This window comes from Chlamydotis macqueenii, chromosome 1 (genome assembly GCF_036417535.1).
Source record: "Chlamydotis macqueenii isolate bChlMac1 chromosome 1, bChlMac1.mat, whole genome shotgun sequence".
NCBI classification, from domain to species: domain Eukaryota; kingdom Metazoa; phylum Chordata; class Aves; order Otidiformes; family Otididae; genus Chlamydotis; species Chlamydotis macqueenii.
The window spans coordinates 186,770,596-186,787,276 of record NC_141556.1 but is presented as its reverse complement, the minus strand read 5'-3'; the positions used below and the strand labels follow the sequence as shown (position 1 = coordinate 186,787,276).

At 42.9% G+C, this 16,681-nt stretch overlaps 1 protein-coding gene across 1 annotated transcript in view; it reads right to left on the bottom strand.

Annotated features, from left to right (window-relative positions):
* Positions 1–16,681, bottom strand: part of FAM124A (family with sequence similarity 124 member A) — a 46,903-nt gene that overhangs the window by 19,967 nt on the left and 10,255 nt on the right. Inside the window, exon 2 of the mRNA XM_086741928.1 lies at positions 15,886–15,917. Within this exon, the coding sequence (XP_086598054.1) occupies positions 15,886–15,917 (32 nt within the window). The remainder of the gene's footprint in view (positions 1–15,885; positions 15,918–16,681) is intronic.

The following is a 16,681-nucleotide window of genomic DNA, read 5'->3' as shown; positions in this document are numbered from 1 at the left end:
CCTGCAGGAAGACCTGTCCCCTCTCGGGGCAGTGCTCCAACCACTTTTTTATTTCAAGAGAAGCCATCACCTTCAGCAGTCTTAATGACATCTGATTTTCCAGGGTTCTCCAGTGGACTTGTCTGGAAATCCACTGAGTGCCTAAAACCAGCCCATAGCAGAGGTCAGGAAGGAGATAAGCACCTGTCTCCCGGAAATATCTCTCCTAACCCTGTGTTGGTGAATCAGGATATGGACCTAAAGAGCTCTCAGACTCACCAGGAGATATTTAATGAAGAGTTACCTACAGGGCTAGGCAAACCTGGTAAGGACGTGAGCTAGGACAGAGTCCATGGCAATGAGAGATCGGCTCCAGTTTGTGCATGGGAAAGCACATTTCCAAACTGTGGTTGATATTTTCAATTTTCTAGCCACCTACATTTTCAATCTTCTATCCAGGAAACTCAGAGGAAGTATCCAACCTACAAATATTTCACATAAAAATACATTTTTTTAGCTGACCCGCAATATTGCATTGAGAATCTGACCACTGAAAGACAAACTTCCATTTTCCCACTGTGGCATGCTGCTTTATGGGAACGAGCCCCTGAACCTCTCTTACACTGCACAGAACAGATTTCTTTATCGCTACACCAGGCAGTGAGACTTCACATTTCATTCCGACCACACCGCAAGATGCACTACAGGAGATTCAAATCGGGCAATGGGAGAGGGTCAGAGCAAACGCGCCAAGCTTCTGAACTGCAACTCCCATTGAGCAGTACTTCATTAGGAGGAAATAATTGCTATCAGGAAGTAATGAAATAATTCAAAACTGAACATTACAGATCAGCATATTTTGTTCATTGTTAATAAATCAAAATACTTCAACTGTGGGAATGTAAAGAAAAAAACAGTCACTGTATAAACAATGTCAGAATAAATGCACTATGATATTTCCTAATTGAAATTTCCTGGGATTTCTGTTGCACAGAAAATGTCATTATCTCCCTATTTCAACCCCATTCCAAAACTCAAAGAAATGTCAAAACAAATGAAAAATGAAATGTGATGTTCGAAATGTCATTTCTAACTGAACAGGACCTTCACATTTTATCTGAGTCCAACGCATGACTGACTTTTAGGTGTGTTAATTGAAAGGCTCATGGGCAGACACAAAGAGAGAGGCTGTTTTCATAAACAAGGAGCATCACTTTATGGGCAGCTGCAACAGAAGTGGCTACTGGACACCTCTGGCAGCAGAACCCACTGCTAGGTCATGCTTTGATGAATTATGCAGCATCAATAACCTTTTCAACAAGGAGGATGTGACAGATTCACCAGCTCCTCCATTCTCTTTCCCTGCTGTTCAATAGCATCTGACAAATGCAGGGCTGCAGGATAATGCGCTTCTCAGCATGCCCTGCTTTGCACACCACCTCAAACCTCATGAAGGATGCTCAGAAGCAATAAGAAAGCAGATATTCTGCACAGCACAGCGACAAGAGGAGAAGCCTCTTTCACACTCCCATCAAAGCAGCATTTTCCCGTGGAGCTGCAGTTGAATGCCCTCTGATGGAGATCACGGTGCCAGGATGCTCACAGCAGACCAGCGTACTGACAAGCATGGCAACATGGTCAATCTGCTACTCCAGATGGGCACATGCTATAGGCTCTCTGTGCTGTCATCCAGTTGCTGTAGAACCAAAAAACTAAAAAAAAAAAAAGTACTGAGCAAAACTAAAGCTGGAAAATCAAGCCCATTGTCTGCCTAATGGAGATAAAAAGCTTTCTCTGGTACATTAGTACGAACGGTCTTATAAGGTGTCATTGCCCTTAGTGTACAGCATGCATCTTATCAACGAATCTTATCAAAAAGCGATACTTAATGCCCACAGAGGCCCTGCATGATCAAATGCAATGGCAGATCTCATCCTCTGGTACCTTTGCTGACAGATGGTGCAGCAATTGCTGAAGCTCCCCACTGTGCTACAGCCCCCAGTGAATTCTCATCCCACCAGCTACAATCCCCTGACCTGCCCAAGGGGATTGGGCTCCCATTATTGACTTACGCTGCTGTTGAAAGGTGTAGTTTCATTCCATCTCACATCCTTCACCACTCCATGCAGGCCTGCCCACTCCCTTACGTTGGCCTGGCTACTTGCGTAGTTACACATCTTAGGCTGATCATGCAACTGCACCCTGACACTCGCTCTACTTTTTGTAGTCGTATGGTCTATGGTGCCAAGATTGCCATCTCAGCTTGCTTTGAGAACCACATGACCCTCATCTTCTTCATAGGAAACACAAATCAAATCATTGCAGCCAAGAGTCATCCCGTGGAAGGTTAGGTGCCTGACAGATGTCCCTCCAGCGGAAGGCTGGCCGTCCTGGGCTCCTTTTGTCATCCATAGTAAGAGACAGAATCAAACCCCAGATAAGGTCGATCACCCTCCACTATCCACAAGTGCCGTGGGAACTAACTTCTTCACTTCCATCTTGGGTGCCTCAACTATGCAACTAAAATTGGAGGGAAAGTTTGTGGGCCCACATGCTTATCTTGAAGATCATTCTTGTTCTAATATCTTACCTTGCTGTACCACTTTGTCAACAAATGAGACATGCTTTTGTGATGAGCACTATGGAAGAAATGCTCTTGAACTATATGACCGTCATGTCTTCCATTATATCCTCCAAAACAAACTACTTTGACTCCTTTAATCAGGCTGCTGACTGCTCACAGCAAGGCGAAGACTCAGGGACTCCTTATGTCACAGATACACTCTCAGTCCCTATTTTCCTCATCTCCTCATTCCCAGTACTGCAGCTTTCTCACTTATCCCCTAACTACTCGCCAGACCAGAAGCAGTTCACACTTGCTACAAAGGTACATGTGTGTTGCCTGTGGGCTGACTGTCCCGCTGCAGGTCAGAAGAAGAAGTAACCTGAACTCACACTACAGCCTTTCTTCTCCATGGAGACAAAAGTTTGTTCCACTGCCTTTCATCCAGTCCTGATGAAATCTGTGGGAAGCTAGTCCCTCTGTGAAGAAAGATGGCACATGTTCACATCATGTTTCCTTCAAAAACAGGCTACAAAGAAAGGGACAGGAGTGCCACATTGTGTTTCTGGATGTGTAATCCCATGCCCCTGACACTACAATCTTCTCCTTGCTCTGTCTGTGTGTTCTACCCAGGCTTTATGGAGCTTGTAGGCATGGCAAAGCAGAGGCTCTGCTTTACTGTATATTAAGCATTTGGAAAAAAAAGAACCCCAGCTCCAAGAAGGAGGTGTATGGGATCTTCACACAGACAAACTGTAGGAACCCACAGTGGGTGCTTTCACATAATGTTTTTTTGTAAGGGGGCTTAGAAGAAAGACAAGGAGAAGCTCTTCAGCAGGGCATGTTGTGATAGCACAAGGGGTAATGGTTTTAAAAAAGACGGAGGTAGATTCAGACTGGACATAAGGAAAAAAGTTTTTTACACTGAGGGTGGTGAAACACTGGCACAGGTTGCCCAGAGAGGTGGTGGATGCCCCATCACTGGAAACATTCAAGGCCAGGTTGGATGAGGCTCTGAGCAACCCGATCCAGTCGGAGTTGTCCCTGCTTCTTGCAGGGGGTTGGACTAGATGACCTTTGAAGGTCCCTTTCAACCCTAACCATCCTATGATTCTATGATTCTATGATCTTCAAAGGTCCCTTCCAAGCCAAACTGTTCTATGATTCTATAAGCAAGCAAACTGCTTGGCAATTCCTCACAGACATAGCCCAAGATAAGGATTTTTCTGATAATGCTGTGGTCTTCTCCAGGAGCTCTTTACTCTTGCTGCATGGTGCTCTTGCAACCTGGTGTTCTCCTCTTTCAAAATACACTGCTAACACCATAAGTTAAATTGGCAACAGCAGTGTCAGAAATTATCAGCATTTAAATAAAAAAAAAAAAGCCTTATCATCTACTTATCCTCTGGAGAACACTGAAGTCTTACTTCAATACTCTCCTCAACCACAGATTTAGCTACTAACTTGCTGAAAAGCAAGAACCTCAAAATTCCGGTGTACTCACACACCTTCAGGGATATTCTCCTGGATGTCAGCTGTTGTCATTTCCCCTCTTCCCTCCCACATAGTTCACACAATTTGAGAGCTGTCCTGGTATCTCAGTCTGCACATAGGCCAATATCATAAAACAGATTCACATGATTTTGGAATCTTCAAATTGTCTTCACTGTCTTAGCTGTCTTCACTCAAAAGCTATAATCTACCTCTATTTGCCCATCTAAGGGCTCAAATGGCTTCATCACACAGAGATTAATTGCCACAGGAGACCCAATATCCATAAGAGAAACAGTAAGGATTTTTTTTTTTAATTGTCCTGGTTTCAGCAGGGATGGAGTTAATTTTCTTCTCAGTAGCCGGTGTGTTTTGGATTTTGTGTGTGAAGAATGTTGATAAAAACATTCTGATGATACGAGTTGTTGTGAATGAGACCAAGGACACTGTCTGGCTTTCCAAGTCTCGTTAAGGTCTCGTTAACGTGCAGATGCAGGAAGCTGGGCAAAAGACAGACAGAATAATTGATCCAAACTGGCCAAAGAGAGTATTCCATGCCATAAACGTCATGCTCAGTATATAAGTGGGGGTTGCCCATGGGAGGGGGCATCATTTTCAGTTATTCCTTTTCTTGTCGGGTATCCGTTCGGGCACCCTTGGCATCCTTTTCTACTCTCTTGCTTGCTGGCATCGTTCCCTCTACCTTGCTAGCTTGCTCTCCCCCTTGCTTGCTGCTCGGTGTTGTTCCTGTGATCACTGCTCGGGACGGGCTGCGTCGGTCATTCGGACATTGGGTGGTGAGAAGTTGTACATTGTTCATTTTGTATATTTTGTATATATTAATATCCTTATATCCTGTTAGCTTTGTAGTTTTTAGTATTTTTAGTAAACTGTTTTTATCTCAACCCACGAGTTTTCCTTTCTTCCCAATTTCTCTCCCCTGTCCCACTAGGTAGGGGCAGGGTGAATAAGAAAACTGTGTGGTGATCCGGGCTAAACCACCACATTAATATACCCTGAAAAGTATTCCCAGTCTGTGGAAAACAGCTGGCAAACGTCATTCTGTGTCTCAGAAACACACAAGAAGAAACAGTAATCAGAAATCCCTGCGTGGGGAACTGAAGCACAATGGTGAGCTGCTGCTTGCTCGCAGGATTCGCCCCAGTGAGTTTGGTGACGCTACTGGCACAAATGAGCCTGGGCCATCAGGGTAAAGGCGCAGGACTTTACGTAACAGCCTATGGTGCCACTAAATTCAGTCCAGTGGAGAAATACAGGGAAGATGCGTTAATTACTAATGCTCAACTATTGCGTTAATTCATTTTATTGTAGGTAGAATTAAAAAAAAAAGTCGCTTCACTTTTTTCAGGGGGGTAGGGAAGGGAAGAGGGCCTGAAACTGAAACAGTGGTATGCCAAACGGCTGTAGATTTCCACTTCAGAAGAGTTAAGCTTTGCAAAGATGCACGTCCTTCCCGATCACAGTTTTCCTAAAGAAAGATATGGATCACTGGACTTGGCAAGAAACCAGATGCAAATCTTTGGCATTAATATCAGATTCTCTACGGAGTTGCAACGTGTAGTAACTCAGTGTCGTAGTTCAGCCCCGATCGGGACCAGACTACGCAGTCTCTCTCTCGCTCCCCCTACCCTCCGAGAGAAGAGGAGGAGATGATATAAGAAAAACGGCTCAAGGTTTGAAATAAGGACGGGTAGAAATCCTTAAAGTTACCGTCACGGGCAAAACAGACTCGACTTGGGGAAAACTATTCATTTATTTCTAAAATTAGCAGGAGAATGAGACAGGGAACAAGATAACTTCCCCCTACCCCTCCCTCTTCCCGGGCTTAACATTATCTCTACTACCTTCCCTCCCCGAGCGGCACGGGGAGGGGAGAAGGAATGGGGGTCGTGGTCAGTTCATCACGCGTTGTTTTACGCCGCTGTATCATCGTCAGGGGAAGAACTCCTCGCATTCCTCCTCTGCTCCAGCGTGGGGTCCCTTCCCACAGGCCACAGTCCTTCGTGAAACTGCTCCAGCGTGGGTCATCTCTTCCACGGGGTGCAGTCCCTCTAGAACAGCTGCCCCAGCGGGCCCTCCACGGGCCACAGCCTCCTTCAGGCCTCCACCTGCTCTGGCGTGGGGTCCTCCACGGGCTGCAGGTGGATCTCTACCGCTCCGTGGACCTCCATGGGCTGCAGGGGGACAACCCGCTCCACCATGGTCTTCACCACGAGTTGCAGGGAAATCTTGGCCAGGAGCCGCATTACTCCTCCCCCTCCTTCTTCACTGACCTTGGTGTCTGCAGCCATTCCTTACAACAGGCTGGCAGACGCCTCTCAGGATCCTTTTTACATCTTATTCACTTCTCATCTCCTCTCCACTTCTTGCAGCCGGGCCGGGCCGAGTTGGGCCCAGTCGGCTGCCCGGCGAGAGGCCAGAGGGTGAGGCCTGCAAGGCCCATGAGGCTCGCGCCTCCCCCTCTCTGCCCCCCGCTCAGCTGCTTCACATCTCTCCTTTTTTTTTTTTCGCAGAGGCGTTATCACGGGACATTCTGCTACCAATTGGCTCGGCCTTGGCCAGCAGCGGGTCCGCCCTAGGCCTGGCCGAGTCCACTAAACAAAGGGGAGCGACTTCCAGCAGTTTCCTACAGAAGCTACCAGCTTAGGCCCCCCCTCACTAACAAAACCAGAACACTCAGTAAATCAAATGCATGTCAGCATTCAAACTGTGTCCAACACCACACAGTTCAAAGTCCTCTGATTGCAAGCATTGTATTTTCTTAAAATCCAACTCCTGTGTAAAGCTGAGATTCTGAAAAATATGGTTTTTATAAAAGGGCAGAAAGAACATTGCCTTAACAAAACCCAAGCAAGGCTGTACGCTTGAGCAGCTGACAAATTTGGTCCAACAATGAGCTCCATACCTCACACAATGTACTCTAGTTAATGGAGAGTGTGATTTTATGAGAGGCTTAAGACAATTTAAGGCTTCACTGCTGGCACTCTTCCCCCTGCTATTCCCGGCTAAGTGTTTCCAGTGCTTCCCAGGCGTCAGGTCTAGGTACAAGTTGAAACAGCTTGCTGAACACACTGAAAAGAAGCCCTCAGATAAGGAGCAACCAGGATTGTGCCTTTTGATGGGAATCAGAGAACCGATCTGGCTAAAAATGTTAATTTTCAGACAATCATCTTCTTTTAATCAGTTTGCACTTTTTCCTGCTATCACAAAGAGGTGGCAGGGAAACCCAGCCAGAGAGAAGGCAGAAGCCACAACAAAGCATCTGCAACCCACAACTCAGGACACACCTAAAGAAAATACGGGATCAAGCCCATGGGGTCAAGCATTGCCTGTTTGTGTCTCTGTAGACAACCAACAATATTAGCACCACAGCAAAGGGGCCGCTTGGACGTGACAAGAGTGGAAAAAATATTTTGAATCTCACAATCCTTTCAGCCGACAGCCGTGCGTGGTTCAAAAGACCTACCCCATACCAGCTGATGGAAAAGGGAAGCAGTAATAGAAAGCACGCTTTATCGTCGGTGCTTCATCCTGATCCCATATGGTGGCATGCTCTAAAATGTGGCATGCACCAATTACCAAATGTCCCAGTTCCCCACCAAGCTTGCATAAATAAAATTAATTTATTTATTTTTAAAAGTTAAAGTTAAAGAAAATACATCACAATAATGTACTGCAGCCATAAAAGGAGGAAACTAATTGTTGGCAATGTCAACACAGAACACATTTAGTAGAAATTGCCTTAATGGGTTCAGCCTTCACAAATGTTTTGTCCTTTGACTCAGTGAGTCAGACGGCTTTTCCCATTCTACCACAACTAGTGCCTCTGAGTCAGGTGTTACCATCGGACAGATTTGGTTTTTTTTTAGCTTCCCTCTTCAGGCTTTAACAATTCAAACAGACATCTCAACAATTTCCAGATCATTCTCACCACTGTACCAGCAAAATGTGGAATGCCAAGATCCTTCCTGCAACCCATTGCTCAGGGTGAAAGACCACTAAATGGCTGCCTAGCTCCTTGCGGTTTCCTGGGACAGCAGCAGTCACACTTCCACAGACAGAAATTCAACCCACATCACCTAATAATCCAATGTAACCTTCTTTGAAATCTTTCCTGTAAATGTTTGCTAGAATTGTGTGGCACTCGATAGCTAAGCGCCTATCAAAGACTTCCTATGTGTCTGAATCACGCTTAGTAACAAGAAAGAGGAAATATTTGCTTATGTGGTTTGGACCATGACTATGTGTGCTTAAAAAAGGAGCTAGAAAAACATCCAGATTGTCATTCATGCACACAATTTTTTTTTTTTTTAATAACTAGTCCAGTTTCTATCTGCTGTATCTATATGACAGGAAAAAAAAATTTGAGTGGATGTGGTCAGAAGACAATATAGAAAACAACAAAACCAGAGTTTTGACAGCTCTGGTCCAGTAACTGTGTAGGGCATGCTCACACCCCCTCAATACAGAAATCTCAAGATAGCACTAAGCCAGTAGGAAGTAATTTAACCATGGGACACACAGTTTGGTGCGTGCTAAAAGGTCCCAAAGACTACAACTCTGATTTTAACAAAGAACAGAGATACATGGGTTACTCCAAGCTAAATACATTGAAAGAGGAACGTCAGTTTTTACTAGGGCAAGGTCATGTTTGTGGTTAATGCCACACGTTTGGCATGCAAAAATCAAATTGAGATTTGATTTCAAGCACAGTTACACATTCGTTTGTGCATGGAGTTACACATGGTTGTGCCTCATTTCTTTTTTATCTCCTCTTTCTGGCCACCGGCCATCCTTAGTCTTGTCTTTAAGGGCATGTTTCCTTTCTACTCCTTATGCTTCTAAACAACCAAGTGCAGTAAGATCAACCTCAACAACAGGCTGCTGAAGGAAGTAGTGGAGTCGCCATCCCTGGAAGTGTTCAAAGAATGTATAGACATGGCACTTCAGGACATGGTTTAGTAGGCATGGTGGTGTTTGGTTGACACTTGGACTTGAAGATCTTGGAGGTCTCTTCCAACCTTAAGATTCTGTGATGATTCTATGCTGTCTCCCTACTGGAACAGCATTCTAACCTCAACTTCTCAACGGGTAAATGTGCAAATAATGATGTTAACTCAGTATCAACATCTCCAGTATGGTTTCCAGGCAATGGTGCTCGGCAGCAATGATAACTCCATGCCATTTTTGACACAGGTGAGGGTCCATTTGCAGGTCCTGAAAATCAGGACTCATCATCTGTGGATGTTTGTGGGTGAGACTGGGATGCTGGTGGAGCTGGGAGAGGGGATGGTGCTGTGTGATCAAACACCATAGCAAAACAGGAAGAAGTTGATTAAAAATGATGTAACTGAGAGGTAAAATTAGAGACTGGAAAGCAATAGAGCCTGCTGATGTTACTCTGGGATGATGATTCAAACTGAAATATAGGAAACTGTGTTTAAACAAAAATTCTTACTGTGAGGGTGGTCACTCATGGGAAGAAGTTGCCCAGAGAGGCTGCGAGGATATTCAAAACATGATGGGACATTGTCCTGAGCAAACAGCTCTCACAGCCCCTGCTTTCAGCAGAGGGCTTGGACTAGGCAATCTCCAGAGGCACCTTCCAACTTCAACTTTCTGTGGTTGAGTAGTATACTTTTCTATACACAAGTATTTGCTCCTTCATCACGGTGGAATTTGATGACAAGCAGCTACACAAACATGTTTTGCACAGCCAAAGACTGCTAGGTGACATGTAGCAATGACATTTTCCTTCTTCACACAGCCACAGTGGGAAACAGCATTGCACGCTACCTCTAGCAGCCTAACACGGGCCAGGCAAGATATGCGGAAAGTGCTCACTGTATTTTCCACAGGAGCTGACACTTCAGATTTCTCTACTATATAAAACACCTGAATTTGCAACATTGACAGATGCTGCAGGCTAAGAGCTCTACATGATTTGGGACCAATTTCCTCTTCCATTTTTCCTCATACTTCAATTAGTCTTCCTTTTACAGTAACACCTTCTGGAAATGCAGCATGATGCTGGCAAGCCCACTGTAAATTGTTTTTACAATTGTATTTAATACACCTCACTGCCAGCTATTATAAAAGCATCTCAGTTCTCTATGGAAATAAGAAACAATATACTACAGTCTATCTTCATATTGCAGTAAAAGAATATAATTACATCCTTACACTTATTAAATTACATCGTTTGGAGATATATTCTTAGAAGACAGGCAGTTTAGCAGTGCCTGGGTCAGAACCGGTTTGAACTAACCTGACTTAAAGTAGGCAACTATATTACGAAATTTTAGCTTTGTGACAGATTTTTAAAAGCTGAAATGCTTCTAAACTCTTCCTGTTCCTGGTTTGTTTTCATCACCTTTAACAGTTAAATGAAGCTAGCCAGGCACAAGTAACAGGAAGCCATTTCTCCACATGCTGTTGTTACAAGGCACCTATACATCTGCATAATTCTGCAGATCCTTACACTCCTGTAGCTCCCGTTATCTCTGCAAGCAGGAAGGCTACATCTTTTGTTCTTTGTCAAAAGCTCCTTTAGTGCCCATTTTGATAGATGCAATCCCTTGGTCTCCAGAGCGTTTGGTAACTAAAATCCTTAAGAATTAGAAATGGGAGAACTTCTGGAGGCACTGACTTTGCTCTCCTCTATAAAGGACCTAATGCTCAGGTTGGATCCCATTCTCCCTTTTATTCATTTTCTTCTTCACATTTCCTTCCAACAATGCTTACAATCTAATAACTCGAACAGAGAGGGAAGAGGAAGATTCTTGCCAGGTAACATGAAGAAGCAGATGCTATAGTGGGAATAAAAAAAAAGAGAAAAAGAGACAAAACAGGAAGAGCAAAAGAGAGAGGCAGCATATTGTTACATGCACACGGTATAGAAGTGATGTGAAAACTGTCATCTAACTTGGCAAGCTCCAAGCATGGACAGGACAGGTGGCCTAACACTGACCCCTCACAACCTACCTGACGGGCTACATGGGCACCTGAGTAGTTTTTGATGGGTCCTCAAAATGCAAGTGCATCAAATACATAATTTCTACTTCTCATGAGGCCCTAACCTCACAGCTGCCTTCAAAGGAAAGAAAACTACTCAAAACGAGAGCAGGTAATTACAGCACTGAATCAGCAAAGAAAGGTAATGCAGCTTCGGGAAAACAAAGGTTTACCTCAAATTCAGGACAGCACTAACTTCTAGGCAACCATTTTTTTACTTATTTTAATATTATCGCTTGACTATATGCCATTAACTTACCCTAACTGTCTTTAATGAGAATTGCTGGGTGTCTAAAAAAGCCTGGCAATAAGTCTGAAAGAAAAGGTACATCGATTAGAGTATGTCATCTTGGACTAGTTCACGGTGCACACAAAGTTTCAAGGGCCTTTTCATAAACAGCAAGTACTGTAGTGATGATGATTTCCCATTCCCCATGACCAGATCCAGCACAAAGAGCAAACACCACTCAAGAAATAAAATCTCCCATCCCAAGTGCCGTTAGGGCAGCCTATTTCAACACACAGCTGGTGCACAGAGATAGGATACAGCCTTAACATCTCACCCTGCCTCTGGAATCAAGAAAAAGAGAAACATTGTCCTTACTAGACCTGCATAAAGACTGCAAGGTTTGCAGATGAAGACTCTTGCCACGTGTAGCGAAAAGTCTAAACTCGTACAGAAGAGCCCAAAATCAGCCCAGGTGACACTGACAAAACACTGACCAAATCCTAAACTTAAGATGTGAATTTATACTAGCATAGGAACAGAATACCAAACAGAAAAAAAAAATAAAACCAAGCATACTCAGTAATCCATGTATTTGTAAACCTGCCAAAAGGAACTGTCTTGCGCTTAATTTTTAGATCCAGAAAGTGGGTGAAATTCCATGAGTTAGGAAGTATGTGCAACATGGAAATAAAATGTTAATATCCCATGTATCTCAGGTTTACCACGGAAGAATACAAACAACCTAAAAACACCCCAGAAGGACACAATCATTTCCCAGCTGCTAAACAAAGGACAGGGGAGCATGGCAAGGGAATTACCAGCTTTCCAACTGCAAAGTACATGAGTGACAAGCCCTTGACCTCACTGAGAAGCACAACATGACCAACCACCATGTGCTACAGGGTTTTACTATCTCAAATGCTCTAAAATCTGCCACATACTTGCATTTTATCCCATAGGGCCAGTTTTATGTCTCATTTACCAACTTAGCTGGAACAGTACAAATGATTGTCTAGCTGAAAAATGTCAGGGAAAAAAAAAAATTAAAAAATCACTCACTTCCACAATTATTTCTAAGACAACCTGGTTAAACTGGCTCCAGAGCTGACTAGGTATGGAATATTTCAAATCACAAAAATCTTGCTTCAAAACACCCACTTCTGGTTTGAGTCTTTCTGAAGGGCCATTATCATAAATGCAAAGATTATGCAGAGGAGGAAATAAGCAGCCCCCATCAAAACTTCTCCTCCCTGGTTGAAAATCATCCCTGAAACACATAGCTCAAAGCAATCTGAAGGTAATTAAAATGTTGATGTGCAGAGACTGTTCCTGACCAACACTAACTAATTATTTCTTTGTTGTCTGTATCCACATGCCTGCCACCTATGGTCTTTGTATTTTGATATTACGTACTTTGGGTAAAGGTCTCTTCTGTGTGTGTAAAGTGCCTACCATAATTGCCTCTCATATACGATTAGGGATCCCTACTAGTAATTGAAAACTGCAATTGAAAAGGTAATTGAAAATATGAGCAAAAAGAAGCTTAATACATCTTCTAAATTAATGAAGAGCATGCCAATGGGCAAAACATCAAAATATGACAAAGGACACCTCCTGCTAAAGAACAAAGGGAAAAGTGGCTATAAACATCAGAATTCAGAAAAAAAAAAGGTAAAAAATTAATTTAGCATTTCTCTTCTCTTCTCTTTCACTGCTGAACCTTTCCAAGCTGTAATACCTCAGGACCCAGCATCCAGCAGACAGGTTTGCGTGGCCTATTTACTCTGCTCAATAAGAAAAGGCCAAGCAGCACACAGTCACCCTGACAACAGCCAGAGCCCGCGTGGCAGACAACCGCAGCACTTTCTGGCAGAAATAAACACACTCTTGGTACTCCTTCCCAAAGCACTTGCTGTACAAAACCACAAATGTTAGAGGAATGCTGCCAGTAAAAAGCATTTTGGGGTTACTCGGAGCTGGGACACAAGGGAAAAGAAGAAAAGAAGTGAGATGCTGCGTAAGACCCAAGGTCCAACCAACCCGCCAGGCAGGGCTTTGAACTGCTGAAGTACTACATTGCCCACAACAACTGCTGCCATATGCTCAGGGAAAAAAAAGTATCAGAAATCATGTGTGTACAGAATGATCCTTCCATTGCCATAAAGCAGCTGACGAGATTTTATTTCTGATTTGGAGGATCTGCGGTTCCTGTATACTTTTGCATTGGTGCAAAGTCCTGCAGTTTGTTCAGCTGCTGTCATCGCAGCAAGTGATACGGGCAGCCGTAGTTAATTCATCTGCTAAATCTTTCTTATCCTTTGCCTGGCATGTCTGTGGAAAACCGTTGTCCAGTGGAGTTCACCCAGAAATTTAGAGGATTATTCATTTATTAAACACTGAAATTGGAGCCTCATTCGTACTACCGAATAAGACCCCTGTAAAATCAAATTACCCTGTAATCCTTCTGCTTTAGATAAATTCCGCTTCAGTAGAACAGGAGCTTCAGATGAAGCAGCTGTAGGTAACAGAGATTCTTTGCTTTTCAATTTACAACAGCTTACTTTGTATTATGTTAGGGCCTAAGAGCATCATCGATTAGACTTCTTTCTCTACTATGAGTGATACCACTTGCTGAATCTTTTCCCCAAAGAAATTAAAATGGACAAATTACCTTTTCTTTGCTAATATCTCTTCCCCGACGATCTTTTCTTCAAATGCATTATGCACCCTCAGACTGCCAGCCTCCGACATGAAAGCCTTTCTATTTTACCAAAATTATTTTATGTAGCTGTTTCTGTTACTCTTGCAGCATCCGACCAAAGCGACCACACAAAGCCCACAAAACGCAAAGTTAAATACTGCTACTCATTAAGCTGCATCAATACAATTTCCCTTGGAAGCAGAAAAGAGAAAGAAAGAGACTGTTCTGCCTCCTGAACTTTTGTGTCTTTGCTGGAATGATAATACACCGTTGTGCTGACAAATTACTGGTGTTTAAATACAACTGCAATCCCTGACATATTCCGGATAGCCGAGGCCAGCGAGACACTGAGGCGATCACAGTTAACATGACACGCTGTAACTGCCACACAACCAAAAATTACCCTTACAAACAACTCATTTAATAAAAACAAAGACTTAAAAATGTAATCTGTTACCTTTATTTGTAAAAAGTGCAGCAATCGCACAAATTTGGTAAGGGATGAAACCCAAATTTTTAGATGAGAAATACTTTACTTACACCTTCTCTTCTGAACTTACCTGCCAAATAAGCACTTTTACTGGGCAAATGATTGTAAATCACCACCCAAAAAGTGGAGGAAGCTGGCAGCATATTCCCTAAGCCATGGCCCAAAATCATGAGCTGAGGGGGAGTTCATACACCTGGGGTAACCAGTCAAATCCAATATGCTTTCACTATCATGGAAAAGTTGATTGTCTGGATTTTACCTCCCAATAATTTCAAAAATTACATCTGACAGCAGGAATCCAGAAATCCATTTAACCAACAGAATTCAGGAAAAAGCTGCACAGAATCCTCTCTTTCTCAGATACAAACACACTGAGCAGACGGAGAGAAGACAGCGAGCTCCCTGCTAGCCACATCAGCTCAGGAGCCAGACATTACGAACACTGTCTGATCCAGCTCTTGTTGAAATCAATAAAAGCTCTCCGCTGAAGACCATGGGAGATGGAAAACAACCCTCTCCACGCTTCAGCCAGAATGTGTGAATGAGAAAAAACTGACAACTTTCTTCCCCTCTGATTTTCATGGCACTTAAAGATCCAGATTATAAAACACAATTAGTCATCTGTGAATTTTGGATCTATTTGCTTGGCATAAATAAAGCTCATGTCTATGTGTGAATCAGGGAGACAGGCATCACCTTGCACTTTGACAAGGGAGAGATACTAGTAGCTGTGCATGAATAAGCATTATCGCACTTCAAAGTGCTGTGGATACAGCATGTCCTACAACTAAGAATGTAATTGGAGTGGGTAGATAGAAGACTGAAAAGGTGCTCCTTGTTACTTAAAAAAATCGCCATTTTGCATTGGTTAAAAATGAAAGAAAAAATAATCCAGACACCAGGATTCATCTTTTATCAGTTGGATAACCTGAAATTCAACTAGCTATGGTAAATGTCTAGAAAGACTGTGACACTTACTAGAGCATCTATTATCTTTGAAATGAAAGAAATGCTTCACAGAATTTGCTCTCTTGGCATCAGCTTACAATATGCATTCAATTATTCTCGCATCCCCCAGCTCTAATGGCATTTATGCCAGAGGACCCATTTGCACCGACCACACCGTGTCTACAGATTTTGTTCTCATTTTGTCTTGCATCCTTGTGAGCTCCAATATTGATGACTTTACACACGGCTCGTATTTTGGTCATAAACATTCGCTCAGTCTAATTTTCTAGACTGTTTCTAGAGATAGATTCAGGAAGAGAAAGAACAGGGTCTTTACTGTGTCAAAGCGAACTCCATCATAACACCAGGTTGATGTTAATGAATATTAGCAACCAGAAAAAAGAAAATATGAGAATCTATTTCAAAAAAATTCTCAAAGTTATACTTACTGCTGGTAGAGGACATACGGCTGTACTCAGACCTGCAAGACAAAGACTTTAGTTAGACCATATTAAACCTAAAAGAGATAATGAAAAATGCACCAAATTTAACTCACGTTGCATATTAAAATAGTCTAATGCCCATTTAGCATTATTTTTGTGCTAAGATAATAACTGGAACAGGTTTTGAACATGGCCTCAGAAAAACTGGCATCTTGGATGAATTTTGAAAACACCTACACAGAGTGAGTACAGCAGCTAGGGTTTTATCTAGGGGCTACTCATGTTACCTAGGTTTAGGCACAAAAATTAAAGCTCAGAAGGCTCTCTATAAGGAAAAAAACAGGCTGCTTCAGACACAGATTAGGAGTAGAAGTCTACTAGATTTTGACTCTGCTCCTCATCTTCCTCACCCTATGTCCTCTAAATGCTGCTTTGCAGATTTTTTTGTTTTTTAAAGACAATACTATTCAAAGAGGAGAATTTTTATTGTTCTTTGGTCACAACTGGCAGGGAAGACGCAAAATGAGTACCAAAATGTAAATGTTTAGATGACAAAGCTTTTTACTTTAGGAAAACCTTTTCCTCTTCAAGACATCTCTCAGTAAAACCACTCATTGGTTCTCCTTCAGTGCATACTGGATTACCCATGAGAAAGTCAGAGCAGTTAAGTATTTTGAAGAACAGTGCAATTAATTTTGCAGCTGCATATAACCCCAAACTCCTGAAAACCCCATTCTGGGCTGATTAAAACATGGCCCATTTATGTCCTAAACGTTCAGAAATACCAAGGTAAAACAAATAT